Genomic DNA, 16,586 nt, shown 5'->3' on the forward strand with positions numbered 1-16,586 from the left:
AAAAGGTAGCATTAATACAGATGTTAAGTTTATAGTGTTTACACTAAAGTATGTGAGAAGACACTAAAAAGTTCAAAACTCTTAGAGAAATCTTTTCACCTGTGAAATCCAGTACAGCAAAAGGTCTAGTGAATTACATTCTAAACATTTTCATTTCATTTACCATGTGTAATAATACGTACTTGGCACTATTTTCTACTTGAATCATGAAAATGAAAAAAATATACTAAAGTCTTTGTACTTTCTTAGCATTTTCTGTATTCTAAACAGTAGATTTATACTTTCAGAATGGTATTAAGAATTAGCTTAAGTAACTCCAGCTAAGTTTTAAAAGGAAAAAGAAGACTGCACTGATTCCCTGAGGAGAAATTTATTTGCAGTTACTTAGATGATGTAAGAAGGTAAGGTTTTAGGGTTGTAACTTGGTGAAAGCACTTTTGTGATGTTATATGTTGTGGCTTATAAGGGTGGTAGTATATTACATTAATCTATAATCACCACATTGTTTTAAATTGTTTATTTTTTTTAAGAAGTCTGTCTTCAGAGTACAACCAATGTGATTAATTGTGCCTTTAACAAAGTCATTCAATGTCTAAACAAGTTCAGTATCTGAAACATCTTCATGAGGAAAACAGAAGGAAAAGAATTTCAAAACACAGACCAGGAAACAATCACAAAATATAGGTTTAATTACTACTTTTAAACTTAAAAAAAAAAAAAAGGAAAATAAATATAAGTACTGCAGTAAGACTTGCTACTCTGAATAATGTAACATTTTTTCTAAGTTCTATAAATATACTAGAAGTTTTAGAACACATACAGACACTTAAGAAAGGCTAGTTCCTTGGAAATGGCGATCCAGGATGATACAATCACTTGATGACAGAAGGTAAGCCTTTCTTACAGTTAGATTTTAGCAGATAATTTTGCCACTAATATAAATGGGTGATGTGTGGATCACAAGTTCTACAAGGCGAATAAAAATATTGACTCCAGGTAATTTCTGGATACTACAAAAATGAAGTTTGCTTGTTTTTTTAGAACCAAAATTACTATCTTGTAAGGTACAAAGAAAGCTTGATATTAAGTATGAAAACATAAGCATAACACTTGTAACTAAACACACCCATGAAAGACTAGATGACACCTGAAACATTTTCCAAAATACTGTAACACAGATGAGTAATACTACTATAAATTCTTTATTTACATTAAGATCTGTTTCAGTTTGCTGGTGTGACCAAACCTTAGAAGGTAATCCCAAGGGATAAAGCAGAACGTAAGAGCAGATATTTAGATATTAGTACAGGCTCAATTTGATGCAATCATAAACCTTCAAGATTTCTAGTCACTGAAACCCCATTGTAAGTAGTGTTCTGGAGTCTGCTAAAAGTAAATCTTTAATGACTAGATGTTTTCCTTACCATCTACACTGAATGGAAATACCATGAATATAGACACATTTTAAGTAGAAGACCGACGTTCTAAATCATGCTGTTTGATTTTATAAAAAATCATAATAGACCCTCTCACCTTTAAAAGTTGTAGAGGAGCTTTATAATAAATTCTTAAATATACTAATTTCTGTGATGTCTAGCAATTGAATAATTTATAACTTGAAAGAACTAAAATACTGCTAATAACCATCTGCTTTATATTACACAAGGAAATATACATGTATGTACACAAAAAGTGAACTTCCTTCACAAACAAATAAGTTCACAAAGGACTATGTATAATGTGCCTGGACATTCAACAACTAGACTAGCTGGTTGAAATCACATTTTCAGTCCCCTGTAATTGTGAAATTTTTTCTAATGCCTTGCAAAAACTACAGATAACTGATTAAGTTCATGTAGGTTCCTTATTGAAGATAAACTGGTATAAATTCTATACTCAAGTTACTGAACATGAGTTAGGTTTTTCCAAGTGATCTAACTTTTCCTTTTATAATCTATAAATCCCAAAATAACATTTTCTGTCAGAGATCATCTGTAACAGAAGTGTTCTTGTGTGCTAAACAAAAACCTTAGAAATTGCTTAGAATTCACTTACTATTTAACCCAAACAAGTTTAACAAGAATAAGTTTATACTGTTAGCCCCCAGTGGTCATATATGATTAAACATTTTTTGTAAACTCAACTATATTCACACATCAAGAGTTGAGCCAGTGAGCTCAATCTTTAAAAAACTACACTTGCCTAAAGAAACTCTTTTAGTGCTCACTTCAGCAGCACATATACTAAAATTGGAACAATACAGGGAAAATTAGCATGGCCCCTGTGCAAGGATGACACACAAATTCGTGAAGCGTTCCATGTTTAAAATAATTTAAAAAGAAAGTAGTTTAAACAAACCCAAGTAAAAATAAAATATCTAAAAGTGTTGTTTTCAAATCTAAGAAATGAAAAATGTAAAGGTTAAGAATTTACTGAATCTTAACAGAATATTTCCCTTTGTGATACTGACAGAAGTTTCTCATAAAATGTATAAAACAGCATAAATGGTAGATTAACTAATAGTAGTCATACTTTTTTTTTTAACTTAGTATTAGATCTGTTGAGAAAATAAATGGCCAAAGTGCTTTAATTTTTATTTAGTATGAAATAATCTGGCTTACCTCTGACTAATAATTAAAGAAAATATAGAATACAGGTGTTCAAAATCTAACACAAATAAGAGGGTTTACTATTTTGTCTGCTTAAAGATTTTAACTAATTAGATCGAAAATACCAACATCCCCAAACAAAATTTATTGACATGACATCAGCTTACTATAGACTGAATAAACTTTCAACATCAATCCTTAGCTATCTCAAATAATGACACAAAGTCGTAATGTTTCTTTTGCATAAGGATCAAGATCAAGCTATTTTTAAAACTAAATGGTCTCAAAACATTCTCCAGCTTAAGTGCAAACTTGAGTACACATAATATTTCCCAAGAGTAGAACTGTTTTTAGATTATCTTTGGATTCTAATAACCATTTTGTTCATTTTTAAATAAATTACAAAAATTAACAGTTCAGGGGTTTTTTCTTCAAATTTTCCTAGGCCTTTGCTATGGCAACACAACATAACACTTAACAGGCCAGCTTGCAACCAGTACTCACAGTACAAATCAAAGGATGACTGAAGCCTCTTCCAATTTGATTGAAGCCCTTGTAACCATAGCTCCCCAAGGCAGTTTTACCCCTGCCATGTAGATCTAACATTGTGGAGTGCACCTCCGAACCTACCCAAAAATGGACATCAAGGGCATAAGCCAGCAGGCAGGAAGATCTGTTGATTGGAGAATCACTCCATGAGTTAGAGAAGTGATGAGAGCTGTGGGGGAATAGAAATAAGACTGTAGTAGAATTAGGGAGGTGGCAAGATTTAAGGAGATGCCTTAGGAAGGAGCCTCATACTTCTGAAATATAGATGTCAACTGGGTTGGGATAAAAGTAAAATCTCCAGCTTAATTTATCTGTCTGATCAGGACCAGAAGTCCAAATTAAACTATGTCTCTAAATTATAGTTGTGATTTTTACCTGATTAAAGGTGAAAGTGAAGTCTAAACTTCTAGGCATCTGCACATATGCAGACAAAAAATTATAGCAAATACTTCAAATGAAATTTTAAATAATTAGTCCCCACATGCCACAGTTAAATCCCTGACAGTACTGTTAACATCAGATGATAGAATGAATCAGAAACAGATTTTATGTGTACCTTTCCATAGTGAAGTCAAAGGAAAAAAACGCATCTATATCTAGGATTAAGAGGCCAAAACCAAAATATCTTCATGAACATGTGACCATAAGTTTCATAAGTTTGTTCCTGTTTTGTGCTCTCGTTTACTTGAAGTTATATTTATTCTAATTTATTGACACTTTTGTTTAGGCATGCCTACGTTTTAAAAAATTGGTGATTAGTTTTGAAATTTAAAACTTCTAGAACCCTCACCAAGTTTTACTATTAAAACCCTTAGTATAAAAGATTTCTGTGATCCTTGTAAGTAATGGAAATTCTACTACTTTCAGTTTTTTTTTTTTTTTTTTTTTTTTGAGACGGAGTCTCGCTCTGTGGCCCGGGCTTGAGTGCAGTGGCCGGATCGCAGCTCACTGCAAGCTCCGCCTCCCGGGTTCACACCATTCTCCTGCCTCAGCCTCCCGAGTAGCTGGGACTACAGGCGCCCGCCACCTCGCCCAGCTAGTTTTTTGTATTTTTTAGTAGAGATGGGGTTTCACCATGTTAGCCAGGATGGTCTCGATCTCCTGACCTCGTGATCCGCCCACCTCGGCCTCCCAAAGTGCTGGGATTACAGGCTTGAGCCACCGCGCCCGGCCTACTTTCAGTTTTTTAATTATATTTTTGAAATAATGGTCAGATGTACCACCTGATAAAGAAAATATAATATGATCTGGTTTCCCAAAATTGAAACATGGTTAATAAAAATAAAAAATTGCATTTACCAAAAATAGCCTGAATAATTAAAAAGAATGGTGAATTCTACGTTCTAAAGGGAAGCGAAAAACTGCATAGTAAGTTCAAATTGAAATTTTGGAAATTTTTGTCCTGTGCCCCATGCTGTTTATTAATTACCATATTTTAAAAACAATTATGTTACAAAGAAGAGGGTTTATCATCCACTTTTCTTCTTCCTTCAGGTCAGCTTAGCTTTCTTCTTAGCAGGTCCTTTATGCCCTTTGGCCTTTCTTCTTAAATTCCGCCTGTCTACCACAGGCACTTCCACTTCTATTTCCTCTGAGCTGCTATCAACAGCTTTTTCTGCCGATTGTGTAAACTGATCCAGTTGCTCAGAAGATGCTTCAGACTGCTCCTCTGACTGGTTCTTCTGTCCTGCATTCTGTGAAAATGGCACATCTTCAAGTTCAACCTCTATCAAGGAACTCTGAGGAAGAGCAGTAGATGTTTCCTGGGGCTCAGCTACCCCCTCCTCACCCTGGTCTTCCAATGAGGAAGTAGTATTGGGAGATAAGTTCTCAGAGACTGGTTCTTCAGAAAATTCGGCTATCACAGAGTTTGGAAAACCACCATCAGATCGTTCTTCATGTGACATAGTAGCAACATTATCTGAACTCCCAAGGTGTGCTTTCTTTCTTGGAAGTAGGGACAGTTTCTCTTCCATGTGCCCCTTTACATCAGATGTGCCTTCATCCATCAACATTTCTGAGTCAGGTATACGTGGGGTCTGAAAATTAAAAACCTAGTCAACAAATAAACTTGTAATACAGTTCTAAAAATAAATTCGTCTCAGGCTCTAATATGCAATGACACTGAACTACAATTTAAACAATTCGGTATTCATTACTCAAAATCGTGTATTTTTTTGAATTTCTTTCTGTTCTGCTAAATGTGTATATATTCTGAATACAACTCAATTTCTTCAAAATTGTGTCACATGGTAATTTTAATACACTTAAGTTCTTTGAGGATATAATGAAATAATTATTTTGTAATTAAGACACATTAAACTTCATATCAAGATTCTTCAAAATCATGAATCAACTCAGTTTTTTTAGTTTCCTGGTGTTACTGGAGCCAGAACCAAAAATACCTTGGGACTTCACTGTGCCACCACACTTAAGTTTGACTACGATTTCATTAGGTAAGTTAGGGCAAAATGCACATTTTATTCTTTTACTTAGGTGAGACACTAATAAATAATCCCATACAACAGTTTTTTAGCCATAAACTGTAATACTCAAAAGTAACAAAATTAAATTTCTTTTAAAATACTCCGGGATTTTTTCCCCCACTCACCTAATCTGTCTGCCTAATTAAAACAAATATAAATTACTGTTTTAGTCATAGACTATATAACCAATATAGGTACTCAAATATTTGGTAAATAATGCTTTATCTATTTTTCTAAGCATTTCCTAAGTACAAAGTATTAAAAGTAATAAAACTCATTTTGTTACCACATATCAGATATGAATGTTTATAATTATTTGAATTTATAGAATATACTGATTACATTTTCTTATAATATCAAATCTAGTATAAAAGTTAATCTTCCTAAAGCACTGTACATGTTAAGGTGGAAGCAAATCTATATACCATGCACCCTCCCCCCTAATGTCACCAACATTGGTATACTTTATTAAAAAATAGCTCATCGCCCCCTTACCTTATCTGTTGCATCTGCCTCAGAGAGTTTTGAAGATTCTACCACCAGTGGAACAAGATTTGTAGAGTCTTCACTGGAATTAAAAGGCTGCAATTTTAATTCTTCATCTAAAACTTCACTAGTGGAGTCTTCCTCTTCTGTTATAAGTGAGGTCTTAAGAGAATCATCCATTATCTCACCATTCATAGGCTCTAATTCAGATTCCTACACCATGAAGAGAGGGGAAAAAAGGACATGATTACAAACTAACTTATTTGTCATGCATGACGGGTCCCTTCTCGGTGCCTACCTATCCTATACCAAGACTCAGGTTTATATTATAGAACATGGGTTAAAGAACAGTCTTACTGAGGGAAGAGGGAAACTCATAAGGCAGTATCAGCAAAATAAAATAATCCTGAGTACCCCATACTCCCACTGCTCTTAAGGAAAGATAGGGCAGGACCAGGATGTTCTGTGGATACACAGTATGGGTCGGAGATTCAATGAGAAGACCCTACCCACTGCTAGTTCTTCCTTCTTATAGGGCAATCATGGGAAGAACCTTTTCAGGAAAAAGGCACCAGAGTATAGACTTGATGCCAGTTCTTTACATAACACCAGCTGTTCAGCATCTGGAATCTGGGGCCTATGGGAAATTACAGTGTATTGTGCCAGAGGTAGGAAGCACTAACAGTCTAATGGGAAGTTCAGTTTAGATGCTGCTTCTTGCTGGGAGGAGAGAGCCCCAGTCTCAGTCAATGCCAGAGTCATTTCTGAACAGTCCTGCTCCTTGCATATCATTAAAGTATGGAGATGCTATTTGATAACATGAACTCTCCAATTTCTAAAATTCTTCCAATGTTTATCGATTAACTTATATTTAATGTCAAGTATTTCTAATCCTGACATTCTAATAATTAAGGGGAACTTTATTACCATTATTAAAATTATAAAACTGATGTACTCAAGTGGTCACAAATAGATGTGACTGCATTGTGTAGGACCCCTAAAAGCATATCAAGGAAATTTTTCCAAAAGAGAAATCAGAGATTTTAATTTTTCTATAGTAAGAAAGCAAATTGTTCTAAAATAAAAATCATCTATAAAATAATATCTATTTTATTATACCAGATGATACACAGAATAGAGTGCACACAGAAGGTAATATAAAGCTCATAAAAATGACCAGAGTGGGAGAGAGATATAAGTCTAGAGTTACTGGTCATTCACATAGATAAAACAGTTGAAGTCATGAGATTGGATATATTTTCAAAAAAAGAAAACATGAACCAAAGTTCAGAAAATCAAGGACTTTTTCCAGAGTGTCCACAATAAGGGGGAAAAAGCAAGTATGAGAAGAGTCAAAAAATAAAAATAATACTTCAGAGATAGAAAAACCAAGAAACCAGCCTGGCCAATATGGTGGAACCCCATCTCTACTAAAAATATAAAAATTAGCCGGGTGTGGCGGCACTCGCCTGTAGTCCCAGCTATTCGGGAGGCTGAGGCAGAAGAATAGCTTGAACCCAGGATGCAGAGGTAGCAGTGAGCCAGAGAGATCGTGCCACTGCACTCCAGCCAGGGGAGACAGAGCAAGACTTCGTCTCAAAAAAAAACAAAAAAAAAACCAAGAAACCAAAGTGCAGTAGTGTTATGAAGTAGGTGACCAGAGAACCTCAGGAAGAGAGGATAATCAACCTAGGTTAAAAAAAAAAAATTAAAATGGAAGTTGTCACTGGCACTGCTATATATCTTATTGGATGAAACAGGTTCCATGAAGTATGTACAATATAATCTTAACTTTTTAAAAGTGAAAAAAAGGACAGGTGTGGTGGCTCACGCCTGTAATCCCGGCACTTTGGAAGCCAAGGCAGGTGGATCATGAGGTCAGGAGTTCAAGACCAGCCTGGCCAAGATGGTGAAACCCCATCTCTACTAAAAATACAAAAATTAGCTGGGTGTGATGGCGGGCGCCTGTAGTCCCAGGTACTGGGGAGGCTGAGGCAGAGAACTGCTTGAACCTGGGAGGCAGAGGCTGTAGTTAAGCCGAGATTATGCCACCACATTCCAGCTTGGGTGACAGAACGAGACTCTGTCTCAAAAAAAAAAGTGAAAAAAAACCTCCCACAAATACATATTTCCATAAACGTCTAGATGCATACAAATCCTGTTTTTAAAAAATTTGAGGTTTAACTTCCCATATGTGCTTTTTTTCATTTTCTCAATTTTCAACAATAAAAATATCATTTAAAAATATAGTTTCCAGCCAGGCACAGTGGTTTACGCCTGTAATCCCAGCACTTTGGGAGGCCAAGGGCAGCGGATCACTTGAGGTCCAGAGTTCAAGACCAGACTGGCCAACATTGGCAAAAACCCCATCTCTACTGAAAATACAAAAATTAGCCCGGCATGGTGGCACATGCCTGTAATTCAAGCTACTCAGGAGGCTATGGCATGAGAATCGCTTAAACTCAGGAGATGGAGGTTGCAGTGAGCTGAGATCATGCCACTGTACTCCAGCCTGTGTGACAGAGTAAGAATCTGTCTCAACACACACACACACACACACACACACACATATGCATATATATAGTTTCCTATCAAAAAGTGGGATAAGGACACGAATAGACAATTCTCAAAAGAAGATACACAAATGGCCAACAAACATGGAAAAATGCTCAACATCACTAATTGTGATGGTTAATACTGTCAACTTGATTGGACTGAAGGATGCAAAGTATTGATCCTGGGTGTGGCTGTAAAGGTGGTGTTACCAAAAGAAATTAACATTTGAGTCAGTGGACTGGAAGAGGCAAACCCACCCTCAGTCCAGGTGGGCACCATCTAATCAGCTGCCAGCATGGCCAGAATAAAAAGCAGGCAGAAGAACATGAAGAGATTAAACTAGCTTAGTCTCCCAGCCTACATCTTTCTCCCGTGCTGGATGCTTCCTGCCCTCAAACATAGGACTCCAGGTTCTTCAGCTTCAGGATTCAGACTGGCTTCCTTGCTCCTCAGCTTGCAGACAGCCTATTGTGGGACCTTGTGATCGTGCAAGTTAACATTCCTTAAAAACTCCCCTTTATATATACACCTATCCTATTAGTTCTGTCCCTCTAGAGAACCCTAACAGACTTTGGTACCAGGAGTGGTTCTAGAGGAATAGAATATTAAGGATGGAGTTCTTTTGTCGGTGGGTTTCTGGAGATGGCTCCTTAATATGATCAGACCCCAAAATGCTAAGGACTCTACTTCTAATAGTACGGAGAACACTGATAGTCCTTGGCATGAACTGTTTAGAGTGATGCAAAATAAATGCATTTGACACTCCTGATTCACCACTTCTGAGAGGGAAGAAGTTTGGTGACTCTCCACATAATAACTTGGACCATATGTGGAGAACCAAGGAACACAATGAAGTTGGCTGGCTGCTCCTAAGTTCACTGGACAAAGTGATGAAAAACAATGATGAACTCAGGGATTCTAACTCCAGGCTTCAAAAGCAGATAGTTCAAAAGCCCTGAGTGAGAGTCTTGTCTCCTGTAGACAAAGCTGAAATTGTGGAAAATCAGACACAACCTCTTATCTTGTGAGTGGCTGACCTGCAACAAAAGGCACATGCACAGCCTCACCAGGTGTTTACTGTTAAAGTGAGAGCCCTGATTGGAAAAGAATGGGAACTTGCAACTTGGAATGGGGACATGTAGGAGGACTCTGATGATGCTGGGGACACAGAGCTTATAAACTCTGATGAGCCTTTTTGCCAGAAGATGAGCCTTTTTGCCAGAAGAAACAGCTTCACCATCCCAAGTAGTGGTAACATTACCTCAGGAGAGAAGAATCAGCCCTGTTTGCTTCTAGACCTATAACTGGACTAAAGTCCCAGCGGCCCCCTAGAGGTGAAGTTCAGAGTGTGACCCACAAGGAGGTGTGCTACACTTGAAAAAAACTGAGTTTTCTAATTTATATAGGCAGGAATCTGGAGAACAGGTGTGGGAATGGATGTTAAGGGTGTGGGATGATGGTGGAAGGAACACAGAGTTGCATCAGGCTAAATTTATTGATTTGGGCCCACTAAGCAGGGACTCTGCATTTAATCTTGCTGCTCAGGGAGTTTAAAAAGGTTCTAATAGATTGATTGCTTGGTTAGCTGAAATATAGATTAAAAGATGGCTCACTCTGAGCGAGCTGGAAATGCCTGATCTCCCTTGGTTTAATGTAGAGGAAGGGATCCAAAGGCTTAGGGAGATTGGGATGGTGGAGTGGATTAGTCACTTTAGACCTACTCATCCCAGCTGAGAGGGTCCAGAAGATACACCCTTGACCAATGCTTTGTGAAAGAGATTTGTGAGGGCAGCACGTGAATCTTTGAAGAGCCCTATGATTGCTCTTCTCTATATGCCAGATCTAACAGTGGGAACCACAGTCACTCAACTACAAAATTTAAATACAATGGGAATAATTGGATCCAGAGGTGGCAGGGGCCAAGTGGGAGCACTCAACCATCAAATGCAAGGTGGGCGAGCTACCATAATGAACCACAGAGGCAAAGCAGCAATCAGAATAATCTGACTTGTATAGAGCTTTTGCACTGGCTAATTAATCAGTGTTCCCAGAAGTAGAATTGATAGGAAGCCTACTGAATTCCTACTTAATTCATATAAATGGAAAACTTCCAGGTCAAGTGGACAAAAGACTAATTTGAATTACAGAAAAAAAGAGAATCACAGCCCCTCAATTTCCAGACTTGAGCCACTTTATAGACCCAGAACCCCTTGAATGAAGCCCCTTGAGGAAGGACTCCACTACAATACCGACAATTTATGCTGTGAATCTTTCTCCCATCCTTCCCCAAGGGGACCTCTGGCCTTTGACCAGGTAACTGTGCACTGGGGAAAGGGAAATGATCAGACATTTCAAGGATTACTGGACACTGGCTCTGAGCTGACGTTGATTCCGGGGGAACCAAAACGTCATTGTGGTTAAAGTAGGGGCTTATGAAGATCAGGTAATCTAATGGAGTTTTAGCTCAGCTCTGACTTACAGAGGGTCCAGTGGGTCCCCGGACTCATCCTGTGGTCATTTCCCCAGTGCCAGAATGCATAATTGGTATAGACATACTTAGCAGCTCGCAGACCCCCACATTGGCTTCCTGACTGGTGGGGTGAGGGCTATTATGGTGGGAAAGGCCAAATGGAAACCATTAGAGTTGCCTCTACCTAGAAAAATAGTCAAACAAACACAGTATCGCATCCCTGGAGGCACTGCAGAGATTAGTGCTAACATCAAGGACAGTGCAGGGGTGGTGATTCCCACCACATCCCCATTCAACTCTCTCATTTGGTCTGTGCAGAAGACAGATGGATCTTGGAGAATGACAGTGGATTATCATAAGCTTAACCAAGTGGTGACTCCAGTTGTAGCTGCTGCACCAGATGTGGTTTCATTGCTTGAGCAAATTAACACATCTCCTGGTACCTGGTATGCAGCCTCTGATTTGCCAAATGCCTTTTTCTCTATTCCTGTCCATAAGGCCCACCAGAAGCAATTTGTGTTCCACTGGCAAGGCCAGCAATATACTTTTACTGTCCCACCTCAGGAGTATATCGACTCTCCAGATTTGTGACATAACCTTGTTCAAAGAGACCTTGATCGCTTTTTGCTTCCACAAGTTATCACACTGGTCCATAACATTGATGACATTATGCTGATGGGATCCAGTGAGCAAGAAGTAGCAAGCACACTGACTTACTGGTGGGACATTTGCATGCCAAAGGATGGGAAATAAAACCGACTACAATTCAGGGACCTTCTACCTCAGTAAAATTTCTAGGGGTCCAGTGTTGTGGGGCCTGTGGAGATATTCCTTCTAAGGTAAAGAGTAAGATGCTGCATTTGGCCCCTACTACAGCCAAGAAAGAGGCACAACACATAGTTGGCCTATTTGGATTTTGGAGGCAACAAATTCCTCATTTGGTTGTGTTACTCCAACCCATTTATCAAGTGACCCGAAAGGCTGCCAGTTTTGAGTAGGCTCCAGAACAGGATAAGGCTCTGCGACAGGTCCAGGCTGCTGTGCAAGCTGCTCTGCCACTTGGGCTGTATGATCCAGCAGATCCAATGGTGCCTGAGGTGTCAGTGGCAGATAGGGATGCTGTTAGAAGCCTTTGGCAGGCCTCCATAGGTGAATCACAGAAGGGGTCTCTAGGATTTTGAAGCAAGGTCCTGCCATGTTCTGCAGATAACTACTCTCCTTTTGAGGGACAAGTACTGTTTGGAGCCTTTGGCAGGCCCCCATAGGTGAATCACAGTGGAAGCCTCTAAGAATTTGGAGCAAAGCCCTGCCATCTTCTGCAGATAACTGCTCTCTTTTTGAGAGACAGTTCTTGGCCTGTTACGGGGCTTTGGTAGAAACTGAATGTTTGACTACGGGTCATCAAGTCACCATGCGACCTGAACTGCCTATCATGAACTGGGTACTTTCTGACCCATCTAATCATAAAGTGGGTCATGCACTGCAGCATTCTATCATCAAATTGAAGTGGTATATATGTGATCGGGCTTGAGCAGGTCCTGAAGACACAAGTAAGTTACATGAGGAAGTGGCTCAAACGCCCATGGTCTCTACTCCTGCCACTCTGCCTCCTTTTCCCCAGCCTGCACCGATGGCCTCATGGGGAGTTCCTTATAATCAGTTGACAGAGTAAGAGAAGACTAGGGCCTGTTTCACAGATGGTTCCACATGATATGCAGGCACCACCCAAAAGTGGACAGCTGCAGCACTACAGCCCCTTTCTAGGACATCCCTGAAGGACACTGTTGAAGGAAAATTTTCCCAGTGGGCAGAACTTCAAGCAGTGCACCTGGTTGTGCAGTTTACAAGGAAGGAGAAATGGCCAGATGTGTGACAATATACTGATTCATAGGCTATAGCCAATGGTTTGGATGATGGTCAGGGATTTGAAAGAAGCATGATTGGAAAATTGGTGACAAAGAAATGTAGGGAAGAGGTATGTGGATGGACCTCTCTGAGTGGTAAAAAACTGAAGATATTTGTATCCCATGTGAGTGCTCACTAAACGGTGACCTCAGCGGAGGAGGATTTTAATAATCAAGTGGATAGGATGACTTGTTCTGTGGACACTACTCAGCCTCCTTCCCCAGCTGCCCCTGTCATCGCCCAATGGGTCCATGAACAAAGTGGCCGTGGCGGCAGGGATGGAGGTTACACATGGGCTCAGCAACATGGACTTCTACTCACCAAGGCTGACCTGGCTACGGCCACTGCTGAGTGCCCAATTTGCCAGCAGCACAGACCAACACTAAGCCCTTACTATGACACCAGTCCTCAGGGTGATCAGACAGCTAATTGGTGGCAGGTTGATTATACTGGACCTCTTCCATCATGGAAAGAGCAGAGGTTTGCCCTCACTGGAACAGACACCTACTGTAGATATGAGTTTGCCTATCCTGTATGCAATGCTTCTGCCAAGACTACCATCCATGGACTCACGGAATGCCTTATCCGTCATGGTACTCCACACAGCATTGCCTCTGAAGAAGGCACTCACTTTATGGCTAAAGAAGTGTGGCAGCGGGCTCATGCTCAGGGAATTCACTGTTCTTACCATGTTCCCCATCATCCTGAAGCAGTTGGATTGACAGAACGGTGGAATGTCCTTTTGAAGTCACAATTACAATGCCAACTAGGTGATAATACTATGCAGGGCTGAGGCAAAGGTCTCTAGCAGGCTGTGTATGCTCTGAATTAGCATTTCAGTATATGGTACTGTTTCTCTTATAGACAGGATTCACAGGTCCAGGAATCCAGGGGTAAAAGTGGAAATGGCATCACTCACCTTCACCCCTAGTGATCCACTAGCAAAATTTTTGCTTCCTGTCCCCATAACATTACATTCTGCTGGCTTAGAGGTATTAGTTCCAGAGAGAGGAATGCTGGCACCAGGAGACACAACAATGATTCCATTAAACTGGAAGTTAAGATTGCCACCTGGACACTTTGGGCTCCTCCTACCTTTAAGTCAACAGGCTGAGGGAGCTACAGTGTTGGCTGGGGTGACTGACCCAGGCTATCAAGATGAAATCAGTCTACTACTCCATAATGGAGTTAAGGAAGAGTATGCATGGAATATAGGAGATCCCTTGGGGTGTCTCTTAGTATTACGATGCCCTGTGATTAAGGTCAATGGGAAACTACAACAGCCCAATCCAGGCAAGACTACAAATGGCCCAGACTCTTCAGGAATGAAGGTTTGGGTTACTCCACAAGGAAAAAAAAAAATACAACCTGCTAAAGTGCTTGCTGAAGGCAAAGGGAATACAGAATGGGTAGCAGAAGAAGGTAGTCATCAACACCAGCTTCAACCACGTGACCAGCTGCAGAAATGATGACTGTAATTGTCATGAGTATTTCTTTCTTATTTTGTTTGCGCATGTATACACTTGTAATAAGAAAATACCTTCATTTTATTTCCCTTTTCTTTCATCATGTGACATAAGATGTATTGACTTCATATGAGCAATTAAGTGTTAACTTTGCATAATATTATTTGGGTTGGGGGTTTCCAGTTGTACAAATGACAGTTGTATTGTGTTACGCATAATTATTACATTATTGTCTTTATTTAAAGACTATGTATGATCTCAGGAAGTGTGTACGGGTTCAAGCTGACAAGGGGTAGAGAGTCAACTTCACTGGATTGAAGGATGCAAAGTACTGATCCTGGGTGTGGCTATAAGGGTGGTGTTACCAAAAGAAATTAACATTTGAGTCAGTGGACTGGAGAGGCAAACCCACCCTCAATCCAGGTGGGCACCATCTAATCAGCTGCCAGCATGGCCAGAATAAAAAGCAGGCAGAAGAACATGGAGAGATTAGACTGGCTTAGGCTCCCAGCCTACATCTTTCTCCAGAGCTGGATGCTTCCTGCCCTCAAACATCAGACTCCAAGTTCTTTAGCTTTGGGACTTGGACTGGCTTCCTTGCTTCCTTGTTCCTCACCTTGCAGATGGCCTACTGTGGGACTCTGTGATCATGTAAGTTGATACTCCTTAATAAACTCCCCTTTATATACATCTATCCTATTAGTTCTGTCACTCTAGAGAACCCTAATATACTAATTATCAAGGAAATGCAAATCAAAACCACAATTTGATACCACCTTACTCCTGTAAGCATGGCCACAATAAAAAAAATAGATGCTGGAGTGGATATAGTGAAAAGGGAACACTTTTACACTACTGGTTGGAACGTAAACTAGTACAACCACTATGGAAAACAGTGTGGAGATTCCTTAAGGAACTAAAAGTAGAACTACCATTTGATCCAGCAAGCCCACTACTGGCTATCTACCCAGAAAAAAATAAGTCATTACATGAAAAAGACACTTGCACGTGCATGTTTATAGCAGCACAATTTGCAACTGCAAAAACTATGGAAACAGGCTAAATGCCCACCAACCAATGAGTGGATCAAGAAAATGTGTATATATAGGCCGGGCACGGTGGCCTGTAATCCCAGCACTTTGGGATGCCAAAGTGGGCAAATCAGGAGGTCAGGAGATCGAGACCATCCTGGTCAACATGGTGAAACCCCGTCTCTACTACAAATACAAACATTAACTGGGTGTGGTGGCGTGTGCCTGTAATCCCAGCTATCCGGGAGGCTGAGACAGGAGAATCACTTGAACCAGGGGGTTGGAGGTTACAGTGAGCTGAGAGCGTGCCACTGCACTCCAGCCCAGCAACAGAGCAAGAGTCCATCTCCAAAAAAAAAAAAAAAAAGTGGTATATATAGACCATGGAATACTACTCAGTCATAAAAAATGAATGAAATAATGGCATTCACAGCAACCTGCATGGAGTTGGAGACCATTATTCTAAGTGAAGTAACTCAGGAATGGAAAACCCAACAGCGTATGTTCTCACTCATAAGTGGGAGCTAAGCTATGAGGATGCAAAGGCATAAGAGCGATATAATGGACTCTGGGGACTTGTGGGAAAAGGTGGTGGGGGGGTGAGGATAAAAGACTACGCATTGGGTATAGTATACACTGCTTGGGTGATGGGCACACGAAAATCTCAGAAATCACCACTAATGAATTTATCGATGTAACCAAACACCCATCTGCTCCCCAAAATTACGAAAATAGGCCGGGCGCAATGGCTCACGCCTGGCTAAGACCATTTTGGCTAACACAGTGAAACCCCATCTCTACTAAAAACACAAAAAATTAGCGGGACATGGTGGCGGGCACCTGCAGTCACAGCTGCAGTGAGCCAAGATTGTGCCACTGCACTCCAGCCTGGGCAACAGAGCGAGACTCTGTCTCAAAAAAAAAAAAAAGAAAAGAAAAGAAAAAGAAATATTACAAAAATAAACATAAAAATATCATTTCATGAGGCCAGGTACGATGGCTCATGCCTGTAATCTCAGCACTTTGGG

General features: G+C 40.0%; 1 protein-coding gene and 1 non-coding gene across 5 annotated transcripts in view; one reads left to right on the forward strand and one right to left on the reverse strand.

Moving 5' to 3' along the window:
• Positions 1-2,219: 2,219 nt before the first annotated feature.
• Positions 2,220-2,326, forward strand: LOC117066149. Its single transcript, XR_004430150.1, has one exon. It is a non-coding gene; the product is annotated as a U6 spliceosomal RNA (small nuclear RNA).
• A 2,232-nt stretch (positions 2,327-4,558) lies between these two features.
• The window catches only part of FAM169A (family with sequence similarity 169 member A), an 89,585-nt gene continuing 77,557 nt past the window's right edge, over positions 4,559-16,586 (reverse strand). For all 4 annotated transcript variants that reach the window (XM_033179875.1, XM_033179878.1, XM_033179876.1 and 1 more), the window contains 2 exons: positions 6,140-6,343; positions 4,559-5,197 (listed from right to left, as the gene is read on the reverse strand). In XM_033179875.1, coding sequence (XP_033035766.1) covers positions 4,649-5,197; positions 6,140-6,343 — 753 coding nt within the window. In that variant the 3' untranslated portion in view covers positions 4,559-4,648. The remainder of the gene's footprint in view (positions 5,198-6,139; positions 6,344-16,586) is intronic.

The sequence above is a fragment of the Trachypithecus francoisi genome, unplaced genomic scaffold (genome assembly GCF_009764315.1).
Source record: "Trachypithecus francoisi isolate TF-2019V2 unplaced genomic scaffold, Tfra_2.0 Lachesis_group2, whole genome shotgun sequence".
Classification (NCBI taxonomy): Eukaryota; Metazoa; Chordata; class Mammalia; order Primates; family Cercopithecidae; genus Trachypithecus; species Trachypithecus francoisi.